Source organism: Schistocerca piceifrons, chromosome 2, assembly GCF_021461385.2.
Source record: "Schistocerca piceifrons isolate TAMUIC-IGC-003096 chromosome 2, iqSchPice1.1, whole genome shotgun sequence".
Classification (NCBI taxonomy): Eukaryota; Metazoa; Arthropoda; class Insecta; order Orthoptera; family Acrididae; genus Schistocerca; species Schistocerca piceifrons.
Genome location: NC_060139.1, coordinates 758,097,538 through 758,117,416, shown reverse-complemented (window position 1 = coordinate 758,117,416; position 19,879 = coordinate 758,097,538). Strand labels below are relative to the sequence as shown.

Below are 19,879 nucleotides of genomic sequence, written 5' to 3'. Positions count from 1 at the left end.
TATGAGGGTGGGGGAATGAGAATTAAAGGATTAACCATTTTATCTTGCCACATGATGAAATTGGCAGTGTATGAAGGTATAACTGTTTAAAGGAAGTACCTCTAACTAAGAGCTCACCTTCAAAGGATGTCATATTTCCAAGTAGAGAAGGATTTAGCGTATTTCATCAAGATATAAGAGGTATTAGAGATAAAGTTAGTGAACTACTTATAGATATTGACTCTGAAATTATTGATATGTCGGGGCAACACTTAAATAATTTGCCAATTCAGGGGCTTCCTTCACCAGGATGCAGATTAGCTGGCTGTTTGTCAAGGAGATCCTTGCGGGGTGGGGGAGTGCCTATGTACGTAAGAAACAGTATTCCATTTGAGTCCGTAGACATATCATGGCACTGCACTGAACAGATATTTGAATGTTGTGCAGGGGCAGTTGAATTTAGTGAAACTAAACTTCTAATTGTTGTTATTTACAGGTCCCCTAACTCTGTCTTCAGAGCATTTCTGCTGTAGCTAGAGGGGATTCTTGATTCACTTTGTAGGAAGTACCAAAATTTAGTTGTATGTGGTGACTTCAATATAAATTTTGTATATGATGGAGCAAGAAAGAGATGTTGGTAGATCTCCTAAATTTATATGATCTGATGCAGACTGTGTTTTTTCCTACTAGGGTGCCCGGATACAGTAGCACAGCCATAGACAATATTTTTATTCATTCTTCACTACTAGATGGGCATTCTGTTAGTAAAAGGGTGATTGGCCTTTCAGACCATAATGCACAAATTTTAACACTAAAAGGCTTTTGTACTCAAACAAATGTCACATATAATTACAAACTTTGTAGGAAAGTTAATCCAACAGCAATAGAGAGTTTTTTAAACCTTGTCAAGGAACAAGAGTGGCAGATTGTTTATAGTATCGATAACATAGGTGATAAATATAATGCTTTCCTTAACACATTTCTCATGCCCTTTGAGCATTTCTTTCCATTAGAATGTTGTAAACGGCGTACTAGCAGTAATAGGCAGCCCGAGTGGCTGACTAGTGGGATAAGGATATAATGTAGAACAAAGTGGGAATTCTAACATTTTGATATAAGTAGGCACAGTAAAGTTGCAGTAGCCCATTACAAACAGTATTTTGAGGTGCTTAAAAAGTTATTAGGAAGGCAAAGAGTATGTGGTATGCAAATAGAATAGCTAATTCACAGGATAAAATTAAAGCCATATGGTCAGTTGTGAATGAAGTGTCTGGTCAGCAGCATAAGGTTAATGACATAAAGTCAGTTCGTAGTAAAAATATTTCTGTTACTGACAAATCAGATATATGTACAGTATTCACCAATCATTTTCTGAGCATTGCTGATCAATTAAATAAAAATTTAGTTTCTACAGGGAACAAGTTGAGGCTTTGATTTTATCTGGAAAGTGAGGTTGTCTAGGATAATTGGTAGTGCACTGGCTGCAAAATGTTTTGAAAGTAGTGCTGTCACATACAATAATCAAATAAAATATTCTGATAAGAGTAAAAGAATTTATTCTCTTCTTAGAATTCTTGCAGTTCTTCTTCTGATTGTGAGCACATTTTGTCATACACTCAAATGGTTTATGTGTAATGCTTTTTGTTTATTTTTAAAAGAAGTCTCGCTATTCTTATTGAGGTTCATTAAATATTGGTAATACTGTTTTTAGTTTTCTTATTTAAAATAAAGTTACACTTTATTATCCTCTCTGTCCTGTTCTTTCCCTTCCAACCTCCCAGTAATCTATCTCTTTGTCCCAAAGTTGTCCACTTTACTAGGTGCAGCAGAATATCCAGAAAATTGAATTTCCTGAGTGAGTACTACACAGCAAACTGAGAGAAAAGTATTTAATGCACAAAAGCACGTACCCTCAAATAATCATTTGCTACTACAGTGGAAGAAAACAAAGTAGCACAAAAGATGAATATGATGTCACAGACTAATGCAAATACTAAAAGTGAAAAATATGTACATGCAAATCCACTTGTAAAAATGTAATAGGGAGAATACCTATCAACTCCTCCAAGCAGCTAATGAAATTCACCTCAACCCATGAACAGTGTTTAGGCAAACATATGCTAAGAAAATTTGCTAGCATCTGTACGATAGTTAAATCTGCTGCCTCATGACCAAAATTAAATTGAGAACAGGAATCAGAAATATAAGAACTAACAATAAAAAAAGATGTTGAAAATGTTGATTGCAAAATACTACCATGAATTATTTGCAGAAGAATGGAAAGACTGGTAGAAGCCAAGCACACGGAAAATAAATTTGGATCCCAGAGAAAAATAGGAACTTGGGAAGTACTGACCCTACAACTTAATAGACTTAATTGATAAGGCAAACAACATTTATAGAAAGCTTTAAACAATGTTGACTGGGAACATTATTTGAAATTCTGTTATTCAATTTGTACATTGAGCAAGCAATAAGGAAGTAGGAGATATTTGCTAATGGAATTTAAGTACAGGGCTAGAAATAAAATATTTGAAGTTTGCCTATGACAGCGTAATTCTGTCAGAGAATGGATGGATATCATCTTCAAAAGGAGTTATAAGATGAACGTCAACAAAAGTAAAACAACGGTAATGGAATGTAGTTGAATTAAATCAAACTATGCTGAGAGAATTAAGATTAGGAAATGAGACTCTGAAAGTAGTAGATGAGTTACACCATTTGGCTTCCAAAATAACTGAAGGTGGTAGAAGTAAAGACGACATAAAATGCATACAGCCAGTAGCAAGAAAAAACTTTTTGAAAAAACATCCAATATAAATGTAATGAAAAGGATAGATTACGACACACTACATGGAGGAGATACTGAGACACAGGCAGGCATGACGAGAAGGCTGCTGTACATTCAAGCTTTCAGCCAAAAGACCTCCTTCTGAAGCAAAAAACACACACACATTTTACTTCAGAACGATGCCTTTAGCGGAAAGCTTATGTGCATAGCAGTCTTGTGTTGTTTGTTCCTGTCTGCGACTCAGCATCTCCTGTATGCGGTGAGTAGCAATCAGTTCTTTTCAAGATATTGTCATTATTCCATCCTGGACTTTCCATTCTCTCTTCTTTATCTCTGTAAATTGAAGTCACTTACTTGCACCCGTCTGTACATGCAGGCTAATATCAGGAACTGCAGTGTGGTTTTTGATATGGTTTTGACTCATAGGTACATTGATTCATGAGAAAGGCTTTGTATATAATTTATGAATACTTTACAAATTGTCCGAATTATGATGAATTAAAGTTAAGTCATAAAAATGATGCCATTGCCACGTAGCGAACAGCTGCCATAACTTGACAGAGGAACAGTGTCTTGAGAATGCAGCAAGCCAGATGTAATTCCCATCAAATGTGCTGGTCCAGCAGTAGAATATGTGGTTGGATGCTGGAAGGTTGTGGGGACTGAATCTTAGCTGGGTCACATTTTTTACTCAGCCATTTAAGCTAACTTCACCTCTGTTATGTGGAAATATTCGTTTTGAAATATGTAAATTTCAGACTGCCAATTTCTGCTTCCCTCACATTAGCAATGGCAATTTGCACTCTTAATTCACTGCAGATTCTTTGGACAATGGGCAGTGAGTTATTCAGCTTTGAAGTATTGTAATAAATATGACCAGTAACGGAAAGATAACCACCTCATCATCAGGCTGTGACGTGAGACTTAAAACTTGAAATAATCGAATGTTTTCAACCAGTGGTCTCCCTGGAATTGTTTGAGAACAGTAGCATAGCGAAAAAACGTGAATTCAGAATATGTGGTGTTTTATTTTTTATGCTGCAAGCAGAACATTTTCCAAACAAGTACTTCAGCAACTTTGCTTCGTTTGCATACAGTGCGTATTTTTAGCAGTGCAGCAGATGACTCAACTTTTCTCTTTCTGCCTTCCTTGAATCAGTCCTATAAATGATTCTTTGTGTGGCATGGCAAAATATTCTGCCATAAAAAGTCCACAGCAAAGAATTGCAGCAATGAGTCTCAGCAGTGCATCACAGTGCATACTAAGCTTCACAAGCAGAGTGCTGTGACTGAGCTAAACATGTGCACTGTACATGTATATCATCTGTATTTTTTCTTTTATCTGTGCCATCTTAGCCAACCTCCAGTACATACTGAATCTCACACATAAACATGTGATTCACATATAGTATTTACATTGGTTGTAAACGTATTACTTACATCACGATGTGCTCCCATCATTGCCATGAGATGTCACTCCAAAAGCCAATTAAATTTGCCTCCAGCCAACTTTTCTGCCACGTGTTGCTCACATCGCATAAGTTATATGAAAGCCACGACATTCAGTTACTTAATGTTGGACTCCGAAAGTTATTGATAATTCTATGCAGTGACCTGCAAACAAAAAATGCTGGGTCACACAAGTCGTCTGGTCATAAATACTTAATGCTACTCGTGTGTAGCCAGGCTGAGTCACAAGTTCAATATAACTATAAGCGTGAGGAAGTATTTTTTTAAAACTTGAAACTATTTGTAAAGATTGTAGTCTTATACATATGTGAAACTTCAATGCTAAACAATAGATACAAGTAGAGGATAAGAGCTTTTGAAACATGATGTTATAGGAGAATGTTGAATGTTATATCAATAGGTCAGAGACAGCTAATGAAAAGGTACTGAATCAAATCAAGGAAAAGATAAATTTATAGTAAAACTTGACTAAATGAAGGGATTGATCTGTAGGACACATACTGAGGCATCAAAAAATAGTTAATTTTGGTAACAGCAAATAATAACTGTAAAGGAATTGTAAAGAAAGCCAGGATCTGACTACCACAAGCACGTTCGTCAGTGGATGTAGGTTGCAATCTTCATGTTGAGATAAATGAGACTCGCACAGGATAGACTAGTATGATCAGCTGTTTCAAATCATTCTTCAGACTGCAGACCAAAACAACAAGAAAGTGAGAGTCCTAGACCATCATGCTACTCAGTGGTAGTTTTTTACGATGTGTCTAATGGCATTTCAACAGATAGTAGGAATTATGAAGTCCTTGTGAGTGTACATCCCTGCCCCTTAGCCATTTCATCATATTTTTAGATTCTTAACTTGGCAGGATGGTATAGTGAAAGATAAAGAACTTCACTGCCTGGATTGCTGCTGTACTGCAATGGAAATTGATGGGTTCAAGGCACATGGGTGGGCTAAAACTTTCAGTTTGTGGAGAACCATGTATTTAAATTTGCAGGGAAAAGTTTAAACTCGCTTGTACCCAGTGTTAAAAGGGTATAATTTTCACCTAAGGATAACCTTACTTGTGATAGGGCCAAATGACGGGTGACTATAGTTGTAAATAACACACTGCATTACTCTGCTGTCACCTACTTGATGTATTTTCATGAAGTTGCCATTGACATGAGAGAGAGCCACAAAAGGAATTATGTTAAGAGGATCTGTGACCTCAAAATACAAGGCACCTCTGCTCACTTTTATAAGGCTCAAGATGACTGATTATCACGAGGGTCTCGGTCTTCCACAGAACCAACCCCACACCCTAGCTTGTGTTCGAAGACTTCATCCAGTGGCAACAGTCAAAAGGTTGTCTGCTGTTTGACAATCTTGCACTTTTGTGGAACAAATTGTCTTCAGTTGTCCACTATTAATGAGGGCATTTGCAATAAGCCTGAAGCATGGTCTCATTTCACCAACCCAAACTCAAGTTTGGAACATGAAAATAATTTTAGATATGTTTTTAATTTTGCGTTTTATGAAATTTTAAATGATTAATGCAATTATGTATCAGCATTCACTGATGATTGTAGGCAAGGGACATGTTGGCTGGTCTGTTGTTTTCGTTGATTGTGACCTCAGTATCGATCTTCCAAATGAATTTACTGTGTTCAGTGAATTCGACATGATCTTGGGGCACTAGAGAAGATGAAATATATCCAGTTGGTGAAATTCGTTGTATGCTCAGACTCATTAAGTGATCAGTGAAAGCAAATTGGTCCTCTTTATTATGGTTGCTACTAGAAATGACCATGTTCCAAAAATTTTGAGAAAGGGCACTCCAGAGCTGCGGAAAAACTGAATGAATCCTTACTGAAGTGGTAAAACTTAACTCATTACTATAGGAGTCACTTTGGAACTCCTTGCCCCTATTACATGTGCAAATAGCTTACAAAAGAAAAATAACCACTTGCATGATTTTTGTAAATCATGCACACTCGAGTTGAAACGATTGCCTGTATTATTTGAAATCAAAAATGGTCTGTCATGGATTCAAAAACATTTAGCTATAAGGTGTGTCTCTTAAGACTGGTCAGGGTCTCACATTGATGCATAAGATATCTGTCCTGGGACTGGTCAGGTGCATTTTCTGTAGTGTTTCAGCAGATATTTGTGATTTTGTTTTTGAATTGTGTAGCTGGAGTCATCTGAAACAATTACTGCTCACTATGTGTTTCATGCAGTGACCAGTGTTGATGGAAAGCATTAGTTTGTTTCCCATTACAAACAAAATTATTTTTAAAGCAGTATTTTATGTGTTCCATAAAAACACGGGAGAACTGCCGGATATCGGCTCATTGATATGTATTAATGGGGACAGTAAAGCTCAAAGAGCTGACTGCTATTGCCAAGCATGCAGAGCTTTAGTTCGCTGCTGGATTGCTGATTTATTCTTCATATTTTACTGTCAGGTTAATACATAATGAAAAACAAATCTAAGTCTAGACTAATTGAGAGCTTTCTGTTGAATGGACTTGCAAGATTCTGATTTAAAAATAATTTTGTTTGTTATGGGAAACAAACTGATGCTTTCTGTTGACTGTGGGCATTGCTTGAAAGACATGATAAACAGTGATTGTTTAGGCTAACTCCAGTTGCACAATTCAAAAACGAAATTTCAAATATCTTCTGAAACATCAGAGAAAATGCAGCTGATCTCTCTTACGAGAGACAACAGGGATATCAGGTACCAAAATGTAAAGAAATGCTGCTGGAGTTGAGTATCTGTTAAATGTGACAGGTTCATCCTGTCTGAACTTAACACCCATAAGAGGAAGCTCTACTACAGTGTGAGTGGCTGAGACGGGCCACTGTATAAAGACACGAATAACCTAAGGTGGGCCCTCAAGGGTGCTCTCCACTCTTTGGCAGGTTTGTGCATGGCTACCATGGGGTCCCAACCCTTGCTTCATCTTTTCCCTTCCGTGCTGCATGTCTACCCTCTTACTATTCTTTTCCCCTTCCCTTGGGGAACCTGTCTGGGATGTTTTTGGGAATGTGTTCTGCATTTTCAGTAGCTGACATTAGAACAGCCTCTCCACTGTTTTTTATTCCTTTTTTTCCCCATTCCCCTTCTCCTGCCCTTCCTCTGCTCCGGCGTTTGAGGTTCCTCGTTTAGTTCTTCCTCCCTATGCACTCCTGAAGGCCGTCCCATGCATCTGACACATAAGAGGTGACTGGGTAATGCATAATTCCCAGCACCGGATCAACAGGTAGAACAGGTAGGGTTCGCACGTAACCCCTGGTACAGACCAGCTCCCAGGGAGGGGTGATTGCCTGAACTGCTACCTTCCCAAATTGCTGATTGGTCCCTCTGTCAGGTGTTTGGAAGGTGTGACCTGAGGTGTGAACAAACCCCTAAAGCGGGTGCTCTACCATCTGAGGGAGACCCCCAGCTGGAAGGTGCACACCACCGGAGACAGTGGCAGTTCTCAGGGATTTTCTCACAATGAGCTGAGCCAATTATCATCTTCACAGTCAATGTTACTATATGTAAACAGAATGAAACTAGTGATTCAAAGACAGTCCCAGTTGCACCACAGTTCCTCATGATTTCAAGTACTGAAGACAGTCAGTCCTTTGCGATGGTAAATCCGTTTATTATTCAGAAAGGTGATGATGCAATTCCTGACCCTGTGGAATCCTGTTCTACTTTACACAATGGCACTTTCCTTTTGGAGACAACATCTGATTCTCAAGCACAACAACTACTTGCAGGTTTGCTGCTCCATGGCTATAATGTTCATGTCTGGCCCATCGAACACTGAATTCTTCAAATATTTACACTAGGCTGCTTGATGATCTGACCAAGGCAGAAATCCAAGCATACCTCTCTGATCAGGGCATGGTTGCAGTGCATCAGGTGATGAAAAAGGTAGATGCATCCTTAGTGTTCACACGCACCCTTTTACTCACTTTCAATAGACTGGTGCTTCCATCAAAAATTGAAGCAGGCTATGAAGTTATCATAATCTGACCATACATTTCAAACCTGATGCGCTGTTATCAGTGTCATCATTACAACTACATTCAAATGTCCTGTCAACACTCGGCCAAATGTGTAACCTGTGGTAAGGATGCCCAGGAGAGCGATTGTCTGCCTCCTCCTCCTCCTCCTCCTCCTCCTCCTCCTCCTCCTCGTCCTCCTCCTCCCCCCTGCTGTATCAGTGTAATGGCAGCTGTGCAGCATCCTTCTGTGATAGTCCCTTGTATCTCAATGGGTGGGCCGTCCAGAAGATCCAGGCGAAGAAAAAAGTGCCTTACCAGTCACTCGTAAGCTATTGGGTAATTGGAAACCCTGCATTCTACCGTCTAGCACTTCCAGTACTGTTCTTGCTACATCTCGCTCCATGAAAGACATGGCCACGCAGGCATATGTCATCAAATTCAGCACCACGGTTATAAAATCACCTAGTGTTGTGGTAGCATCCCTGTATCCTTCTCCAGCTGTGCAACAAGCCACCAAACTTTCACCTCATGGGGCAAATTCACCTGCTACACAACCGGCAGGACGGAAAGGACAGGAAGAATGCTCTTGTGAAAACTTATGTCCCTCCAGCCAATAAACATCTGAGTCTTCCTCTGCCAACTGGAAAGACTCCAAGAAACCAAAGGGAAATGGTCTTCTCCTTTGCTGACTTGAAGATCCTCTTCGACCGTGTCACCATGTGATACTCTCACCCGGCTGACCCATGTCACTGGTGCACACCGCCAACTGTTTCTCTGCCCTGGACTCTGCACACTGGCAGAAGGAGAGTGCCGACGCCTCTGTAGATCTCATGGAGCAGAATCCTCCAGCGTCCGCACCCTGTAGCAGTGAGTCTTCGAAGACTGGCATTAGCAGCTGCCGAGGTGATACCCCTTCATGTTTTCCCTGTTTCCCTTTCCTTGTTATGACTCTCCTCCAGTCAAACATGCACAATCTTTGATCCAAAAAAGAGGTCTTACGGCTGCTCTTGGAACTGCAGCTGCCGCTTGTTCTCTGCCTTCAGGAATCAAATTGCATCCTCATGACTGCTTAGAGCTCTCACATCTCTTCCAGGTCTGCTTTGACCTTCCCACCAAGAATGGCATTGTATCTCATGGGGTGGGGGGAGGGGAGGGGTTCATGCTGTTCTGTGGGATGATGATCACAGGCAACCTATCTCCCTGACTACCTGGTTTCAAGCTTTTGCCATCTGCATTTTCCTTCCTCACTTCACCTTTTCCCTCCTGTTGTGTGGGACAACTTCCGATGGCTCTCTGGGACCGAGGTCTGTTCCCCAATTTCTGGCCTGACAGTAGCTGATGATGTCATAGTGGACCCTATTGCTATCTCCAACATCTTAGGCCATTATTTTATGGAGATTTCGAGCTCCGCCCACTATCAACCTGCCTTCCTCAATCAGAAACAAGTGGAGGCGGCTCGGGTGATAATCTTCTCTTCTCAGAATCGCGAGTGCTACAATGTCGCCTTTACTATGAGGAAGCTAGATCATGCTCTCACTTCATCCCAAGCCTCTGCCCCAGGGCCGGATGATGTTCACATTCTGATGTTGCAGAACCTTTCTCTTGTGGGCAGGCACTTTCTCTTTCATATGTACAATCACATCTGGGCTGAGGGCACGTTTCCAGATGCTGGCATGAAACCACTGTCATACCTATACCTAAGCCCTGTAAGGACAAACACCTTCCTTCTAGTTATCCCCCAATTTCTTTGACCAGCTACGGTTGCAAGGTGATGGAAAAAAAGATTCGTGCCTGGCTGGTATGGTGGCTCGAATGTCCCAATTTGTTAACTACTACACAGTGGGGATTTCAACCACACTATTCTACAGTTGACCATCTCATCACTTTGTCAACCCATGTCATGAATGATTTTCTGTGGAAATACCAGACTGTGGCTGTGTTTTTTGATTTGGAGAAATCCTATAACACCTGCTGGAGGAATAGAATCCTCCGTACTCTCTACACGTGGGGCTTTCATGGCCCCATGCTTCATTTCCTTCAGGAATTTTTAAGAGACCAAGTTTGTAAGGAACTTATAGGTTCTGCCTTATTGGACACCTTTATCCAGTAAAACAGTGTGCCTCAGGGGTTCCAACCTGAGTGTCGTCCTCTTTGTTATCGCTGTTAACTGTGTTATAGCCTGTCTCCCATCTGGCATCTCCGGCTCCCTTTTCATTGACTATTTTGTCATTTATTGCAGTTCTCCATGGACTTGTCTTCTTGTTGGGGTCATCAGCGATGTCTCGATCGGCATTACTCATGGAGCATCAACAATGGCTTTTGCTTTTCCATTGACAAAACTGATTGTATGAATTTCTGGAGGTGCAATTAGTCTCTTCCACTGTCCTTACTCTTACATGGCTGCCCACTATACACGGTCCCTCAATGTCCATGTCCTCAGCAGCACTTTCATAACTACACTGTGTGTGTTTTGTTTATTCATCTGCACATCTGTCTCTCTTACAATGTCTCAGTACTATCCATTATCATGGCATCCATTTGGCCACTGGTGCCTTTTACACTAGCCTGGTTGAGAGTCTGTATGCAGAATCTACCAAACTACTGCTGTCTTACCGCCTTTCTCCTCAGCAGATACGCATGCCAATTTTCTGCCATGCCTGGCCACCCATGCTATGCCATCTCCTACAATGATTCTTGTGATCGCCAGTATAGGGTGCGTCCCTCATCTCTGTTACCTCCTGGAGTTAGCTTTTGGCTCTTGCTCCCACAGCTTTAACTTCACGTTACCTGCCAATTTCCAAATGGGTGTGAACCTTTCACCACCTTGTCTTTGTGTGGCAGTCTTTGTTCACCTTGGCCTTCATTTTCTTTGTTAGATCACTACTCCAGCCTTGTTCTATTGCTGTAAGTTTCACAGCCTTCATACGGACCTTCATGATAGTACCTTTATGTACACTGATGGCTCTCAGATGGACCATGGTGTCAGGTGTGCTTTCGTCATTGGTGCCGACAATTTTCAGTATCGGCTTCTAGAACACTGCTAATTATTTACAGCAGAGCTCCTCGCCCTGTATCAGGCCACTCAGTACACACGGTGACAAAGGATTTTCAATTGCGTCATCTGCTCAGACTCTCTTAGTGCTTTTCAGAGCCTATGTGTGCTGTACACCGTCCATCTCTTAGTGAAATGGGTCCAGGAAAGCTGTCACTGGCTCACTTTTGATGGAGCCACTGTGATGTTTTTGTGGGTTCCTGGTTATGTCGATCTGACCGGGAACGAGCCCGTTGACACTTCAGCCAAGGTTGCAGCCCTCGTACCTTGGCCCACTAGTTCTTCCATTCCTTCCGATAATCTCTGTGTTGCCGTCTGTCAGCAGGTTGTGTCACTTCAGCGTCACCATTGGTCCACCCTTCATGGGAACAGTCTCTGGGGAATTAATCCTCTCCCAGCGACTTTGATGACCTCTTCTCGGCCCTCTCACCAAGGGGAGCATATGACCCTAGTTGCTTTTGTGTACCAAAACAAAACAACCTAAAGTGCACAAATAAGAAATCGTATGTAGCCGTTTACAGTTTGGATGTATGACAGTTGTAAATTCAAGGAAAATGTTTTGCTGCCTGTTGTTCTCACTTTCATAATAACTGAATCTGAAAATTTAGTATTAGTTGATATGTGAAATCCGTGATGATGGTGACAATGTTACACTGACATTCAGTTAGTTGGAATGTGTGTGTATTAAAGGAACTGTTTGTCAGTAAATTGCCAAGACAGAGTTTTACAACCATTTGAATGTTTGGACCCACGTAAATGTAAGAAAGACTTTGCCTCAACCTATGATGGTGGCTGGTACACAGTGACAGTGACAGTGGACACATTTTCCTGAGCAAGAGCATCTATACATTATCCACATGTCCTGGTTCTGTGATGATGAAAGCAGTTATAATCATTATCATAAATTGTGATGTTTGGAACTAAATATGCACATTCTACTTTCACCGAATATGAAACCAGTCATAATGAAACTGGTTTGATGCTGGGTCAATTAGGAATATACTGGATGATTAAATTGACACTTGATACACTTATATCATTAAACAGACATGCACTAGAATAGGTACGTCAAACAGAACAGGTGATGGTTGACCTGCACATGCACAGCCAGCCAGCCAGCCAGCCAGCAAGCACTGCACATCCCCCCCCCCCTCCCCCTATACTCCTATGCTGGGTTCCAAGAGACAAGGAAAGACAGAGATGACGCCATAATGGAAGGTGGGTGAAAGACATTACAAAACCTGCAGAGCAGCATGGGTGCTTATCTTCGAAGACCATACATAGATTCACATCTGTGTGACTACTTCGCAGTTCGCACTTATGTTCCTGGCAAGGGTTCTTTGAACTATCTTCAGACTATTTATCTACTGTTCCACTCTCTACTAGCGCATGAGAAAAATCAACACTTAACTCTATCTGTAAAGCTCTGGTTTCTCTTATTTTATTATGACAATCATTTCTCTCGCATCCTGCCATCCTGATTTAGTTTTTCTGTGATTTCCCTAAATCGCTTCAGGCAAATGCTGGGATAGTCCCTTCGAAAGGGCACGGCTGACTTCCTTCCCCATCCTTCCCTAATCTGATGAGACCGATGACCTCGCAGTTTGTTCTCTTCCCCAAATCAACCCTGTAAAATATTTTCTCATTGGTGATAGAAATTTCATGAAAAGATCTCAACACAATGAAAAATGCCTTTGTTTTATTGATTGCCATCCCAAATTGCTTATCGTATCTGTGACACTCTCTCCCCAGTTTCACCAATAATGCAAAATGAGTTGCCCTTCGTTGTAGCCGAGCGAGGTGACACAGTGGTTAGCAAACTGGACTTGCATTCGGGAGGGCAACAGTTCAATCTCGCAATCAGCCATCCTGATTTAGTTTTTCCGTGATTTCCCTAAATCGCTTCTGGCAAATGCCGGGATGGTTCCTTTGACAGGGCACAGCCGACTTCCCTAATCCGCTGTTTGGTCTTTTCCCCCAAATCAACCCAGTCTTCTTTGTACTTTTCTGATGTCTTGTCAGTCCTATCTGGTAATGATCCCATGTAGCACAGCAATACTCTAGCAGAGAGTGAACAAGTGTAGTGTAGGCTGTCTTTTTAGTAGACCTTTTACATTCTAAGTGTTCTGCCAATAAAAAGTAGTCTTTGGTTTGCCTTCCCCGTAACTTTGTCTATGTGATCGTTCCAGCGTAAGTTGTTCCTAATTGCAATTCATAGGTATTTTAGTCAAATTTACAGCCTGTAGTTTTTTTTCTCTCTCTCATGTGGATGATATTAGGCTTTTCATTATTGAGAGACAATTGGCACTTTTTGCATGATACAGGTATTGTGTCTAAGTAATATTGCAATTGGTTTTGATCTTTTGATTGCTTTACTAGACAGTAAATGACTACACCATGTGCAAACAGTCTAATAGGGCACTCAATTCTCTCTTAAATTGTTTATGTAGATTTGAAACATCAGAGGGCCTATAACACTTCCTTGGGGAACACGGGACATCACTTCCATTTTACCTTATGATTTTCTGTTTATTATTATGTACTGTAACCTTTCTGAGAGGAAATCACAGATCTGGTCGCACAACTGAAATGATACATACCATAGCCATGCAATTTGATTAGATAACTCTTATGAGGAAATCTAAAAGTATGCAATCAATTTGACATCCCCCTATCAACAGCACTCATTACTTCATGTAAATGAAGAGCTACTTGTGTTTCTCAAGAATGATATTTTCTGATTCTGTACTGACTGAGTCAATACTCTTTTAACTTTGAGGTAATTCATAGTGTTCAAACATAATATATGTTCCAGAATCCTACTGAAAATTGACTTTAGTGATATGGGTCTGTAATTCAGTGGATTACTCCTTTCTTGAGTTTTGGTGTGACCTGTGCAACTTTACAGTCTTTTGGTATGGATCTCTCACCAAGTGAGCGGATGTATATGTATATGTATGGGACTATTGCATGAGAATACTTTGAAAGGAAGCTTACTAGTATGCTGTATGGACCAGAAGACAGGTCTTCATTGAGTGATTTAAGCTGCTTCACTACACCGAGGGTGCCTACTTCTAAATTAAACACCTTGGCAGTTGTTCTTGATTTGAATTCTGGAATATTTACTTCATCTTCTTTGGTGAAGAAATTTCTGAAAATTGAATTCAGTAACTCTTCTCTAGTGGAACTGCCATTGGTAATTTTGCAATTGGTATTGTGCTGTGAGAGTATTGATTGTGTCTTTCCGCTGATGTACATTACCTAAGACCAGAATCTCTCTGGATTTTCTGTCAGATTTAGAGATACAGTTTCATTTTGGAATCCATTAAAAACATCCCACATTGAAATCTGTGCTGAGTTTCTTCATTGTGAAAGCTGTTAAAAACATCCCACATTGAAGTGCGGGCTGAGTTTCAAGCTTCAGTAAAATTTAGCCAGTCTTGGAGATTTTGTGTACCATGGGGAATCAGCACCATCTTTTATTAATTTTATTGGTATAAATCTCTCAATTGCCTCAGATACTATTTCTTTGAATTTAAGCCTTATCTCATCTACACTTACATAGTTATTTGGGAAGGAGTGGCAGCTGTTACGTAGGAAGGTGTGGAGCAAAATTTTATTTGCATTTTTAAATAGATATATTTTGTGTTTAATTTTGCTGAATTAGGATGTTGAGATGGTTAGCCTCACTACAATATCTTGCCCTTGCTAATCTCTACATCCATGTTGATGCCCCCTACTTGCTCAGCATAATTTGTTGCTAAGAGATCAAGTATGTTTTCACAACCATTTACACTTTGAGTAGGCACCTGAACTAATTACTCAAAATAATTTTCACAGAAAACATTTAGGACAATTTCTACCTAACACCAGCTTTGAATATGTATTTTCACTAACAAATTGAGGGTAGATTGAAGTCACCACCTACTATAATTGTACGAGTTCTTTGAACTGTTCATCAGCTGTATAATTTGATTTGGGGGATCAGTAAAAGGAATCAGTTATTAATTTATTCCGGTTGTCAAGTATAACTTCTACTCATACTATCACAGGAAATATCTATTTCAATATTCTACAAGTTAAATTACTTATAATAGCAACAAAGACTCCACCACCAACTGTTTGTAATCTATCCTTTTTGAGATTGTTAGGACCTTTGTAAAAATTTTGGCTGAACTTATTTATGGCTTCAACTAGCTTTTGGTACCTGTAACGATTAGTGGTTGCAGCCATGGTTCTTTCTCAATTGTTTCTGTGCCTACCCTCTTCCCGTGTTTGTTCTACACCCTTTGAACCTGAAGCCCTTTCTGCACTTTCCTGAGACCCTCTAACCTAAAAAACTGCTCATTCCATTCCTCACATCTCCTACTACCCTTGTAGTCATCTCCTGTGTGTAATGGACACCTGACCTATTTTGCAGAACCCAAAACCTCATCATCCTATGGTGCAAGTCAAAAATTCTACAATCTACATGGTCGCAGAACCATCTGAGTCTCTGGTTCACTCTCTCCACGTGGCTCTGTACCAAAGGTGCACAGTCAGTCCTGTCAGTGGCGCTACAGATGGTGAGCTTTGTCTTCATCTCACAAGCAAGACTGGCAAACTACCAATTCAGCTACCACCTAAAACCAGAGAGAATCTCTTCTGATCCAAAGTGACACACATTGTTTGTGCTGACATGAGCCAACACCTGCAGTTGGCTACACCCTGTGCTCTTTATGGCATCCAGAAGTACTTGTTCCTCATATGGAATCTCACATCCTGGTACGCACACAGAGTGCACACTGGATTTCTTCCCCACATCCCTAAGGGGCCCCTTATGTGCCAAACATTGAAGCTCCCAACTACTAGTAAAGTCATGCCATTTGAATGGCCAGATCTTGTCAAACCAAGAGGCTTCCTCTGAAACAGGGCCAGCAACTGCATCTGGCTCAGTGCCTTTGTCAGCCACATACAGACCCAAAACCTGTTCATCAGACAAACTAGGCATGCCCTTTGATCAACCCCTCAGAAAGTCTTTCACTGCTTCCCACACTTGAGAAACAACTTTCCTCTAGACCACAACTGAGGGGTTGTTCTCAATGTGTGCAGTACCCAGGACAGTCACAGTAGTGGATCAATCGGAGGACATGAGGGACAAACTGGACATGCCTTGCATCCCTACATCCAGCCTCCAACAGTGATGCCCTTTGGCGAAAGCCTCCAGTTGTGTAACCAAAGCCAGCACTGCTTGGAGCTGCAAGTGGAGGATCACCAGCTTAGTTCAGATATGAACCTAGCAATCACAGTATCTATCCATCCTAAAGTCAGAGGAACTGTAGAATAAACTGTGATTAAAACGTAGACTTGCAAACAAAATGCTGTGCTCTGAAATGCTGCTAGATGGGAGTTGTTGACCAACTAACAAGTTCTGCAGTTGTAAGTGTCATTTACATAAAAATAAATGCCTAATGCAAAACAAATGGGAGAAATGTATGGTACACAGTAGTTAAAGATGCCAAACTGTGGCTACCGGAAATACAAATACGCAAGAAATTTAAGATTTCAAACTGAAATGCACAAAGTAAATAATTCGCTTATTGTTGTTAAAAGCTTGTTACTACTCACAAACGGAACTCTGTGTTCCAAAGACTGCTGCCTGGACGGGTGCTGCTGACCAACTTGAAAAAAGAAAAGTCAAGAGCAGGCATGTATCCACCAGTGGATGCTGCTGCTGCTGTTGTTGCTGCTGTTAATGATTTACTGTGCTCCAAACAAGTTCAGTTAATCAGCTTAAATAACAGTTACTGTTTTTGTATATCTATAAGAGAGAGCTTCATTAGAAATGCTTCCTATATTTTTTCTCAAGTGCTGGTTCTGGAGCAATTTTTATTTATTCTAGTCTGTTGTCGTATAGTGATACACTTTTGTGGTATTATGGTGATCTGGAAATAGTTTCTTTGAATTTTTCTCTCATCTTAGTTATGTCTTAAGATGACATTTTTCCATAAGTAGTCCCTAGGGAAAAAGTTGATTTTGTGGATAAACTAACATGTAAAGTATAGTCCAGTACAGTAAAATTTACAAGACACAATTTTTTGAAGGCATTAATTATTCTCAGTGTGATTTCTTTTCTTTATTTTGGTGTTATAAATGCATTCATGCTGTGACTGGCTTTTTCCGAGAAACTGATTCCATAGCAGAGTAATGAATGGAACTAAGCATGGTTTGCCTTCCTCATTCTTTGTGTACTTGTAAATTTTAATACTCTAAAATTGTAGCACACTCTTGAGTGTTTTTGACAAGTTGGTTATCAGTATAACCCTTTTCAGCCCATGTTGAACCCATAGCCCAAAAGTTTTGTGACACCTACATATTCTTATTTTGCCTTTCAATTGTACTAGGACAGATTTTTGGGTGAGTGGAGGAAATCTCACAGTTCACACATACTGCTTTTTGTTCTTTCTTTAACATTTTCAGTAACATTATTGTCAAAAAGTGATTGTTTTCATTATTATATTTCAGTAACATTAGTTTGTTTGTGTTAACATCAAATTTTCTGCTGTTGACTGCACGCTTTATATTCTACATCCAGTCAGTTATGCATGAGTGTCATCAGCAAATGGCACAAATTTTTGGAGACCCACCTATCCAATTAAATCAGAAACATTTACAGGGATAGGATCAAGCCCAGAGGAATGTCATACTTTGTTGGTGATTCATTGATGGGAAAATGTTTGCAATTGTATTCTGAATGCTGAACTTTTATCTTGTGATAACATTTCTGTGCAGTTTTCTAGATTTGAAAATAACAACTATATATAACAACTATATATAACTATATAACTATATAAACGCGCTGGCAGGTCGATAGACACACAAACAAACACAAACATACACACAAAATTCAAACATAATTTTTCCCACGTAGAATAATTTTTCCCACGTGGAATGTTTCCTTCCATTATATATATAACTATATAATTATATATAACTATAACAACTATATATAACTATATATATATAACAACTATATATAACAACTATATATTCCACACTCATTTTTTTAAATTTCGTGCTTCCATCAATGAACTATGGCATTAACAAATGAATTTTATCTCACATTAGTAATGCTTCCAACTGTATATTACCTATTAATACATTTCTTATCTAAATCATTTTCCAGGTGTGGTATAGCTTCTTTACGTATTTGCTTTGTACTGAATTCCTTAGATATTTTTGATGTGATTTTAATATCATTTGCATTGTCTTCCAGGGTTCAGCTGGCCTTGGATTTATTTATGACTGCAGGAATGACCTGCAGATTCTGCAAGTAAAGGAAGTTGAACTAAGTGAAGCCTGCCCTAAGTTGGCACGCAGTATTGGAGTCCTGCTAATGAAATTCAAGGTTGTTATGAAATAAAATTTTCATTTTTATTTTCAGAAATGTTTAAATTTGTAAATAGATTACAATTTCAATATAGTTATTAGTTTGTTAACTTTGATACCTGTTATTGATAACTGCATATGAGTTAATGATTCCTTTTGAAAGTGGAAGAGCGGATATGACCAAGTGTATTTGGTCGTACAGCGTATAAATTTATGGGTATTGTGGCATATGAAGGAAACAATTTGTACATGATGGTGGTGAAATGCACAGATTGAGTAATTGATCGTGACCTGTTGAAACCTACAAAAATTTTTGATTTTCTCCACAATTCTTATGAGATAGTACAAAGCATTTTTCAAATTTTTTATCAATGGGTAGACAAATGTATGTAGCCAAAGTAATGAACTGTAATATTTCCTCTTGTTTCACTCAAGGTGAAAGGGATATCTGTTGCAGTTATACTTTCTTTTTCATCAGCAGTTTTCTGAGACTGGTTTGATGCAGCCCACCAGAACTTACTCTCCGTTACCAACCTCTTCATCTCAGGGTAGCATTTGCATGCAACCTGTAAGTTATTTTTTGAGTATATTCCAATCGTCTTCCCCTTGAAATTTTACCCTTTGCAACTCTCTCTAGTATCACGGAAGGTATTCTGAGATGTTTTAACACATGTCCTGTCATCCTCTCTTCCTCCTTGTCAGTGTTCTCCATATGTCTTACACCCATTTTACTCTGAGCACCTCATTCTTGAGCTTTCATATTTATTTTTCCCCTCTGGGTTTTTGTACACATTGTATATTACCATCATTTCCTATAGCTTACAGCTGTTCTTCTGAGAATTTCGAACATTTTGCACCTTTTTATGTCGCTGAGCCCTTTCTGTAGGTTGACAAAGCCTATGCTGCCACTATCAAGCACTTTGTTAGGACTACCCCTCTGGTGGCTTTCTCTTTCCTAAAGCCAAACTAACTGTCATCTGACAGATCCTCAATTTTCATTTTACATTTTCTGTATACTGTTCTTGTCAGCAACTTGGATTCATGAGTTGATTCACACACTTACATGCCCTTGCTGTCTTAAGAATTTTGTGGATGATATTTTTCCAAAAGTCTGATGGTATATCTTTAATCCCGCAGATTCTACAAACTTGAATAGTCAGTTTGTTTCCATGTGACTCAATGATTTTAGAAATACCAAAAGCAATTCTTCACCCCTGTAGGGGCCTTCAGT

General features: G+C 39.7%; 1 protein-coding gene across 4 annotated transcripts in view; it reads left to right on the top strand.

The window, feature by feature from the left end:
- The window catches only part of LOC124776303 (endonuclease/exonuclease/phosphatase family domain-containing protein 1-like), a 142,077-nt gene that overhangs the window by 99,616 nt on the left and 22,582 nt on the right, over window positions 1–19,879 (top strand). For all 4 annotated transcript variants that reach the window (XM_047251229.1, XM_047251230.1, XM_047251231.1 and 1 more), the window contains one exon: window positions 18,536–18,667. In XM_047251229.1, the coding sequence (XP_047107185.1) occupies window positions 18,536–18,667 (132 nt within the window). The remainder of the gene's footprint in view (window positions 1–18,535; window positions 18,668–19,879) is intronic.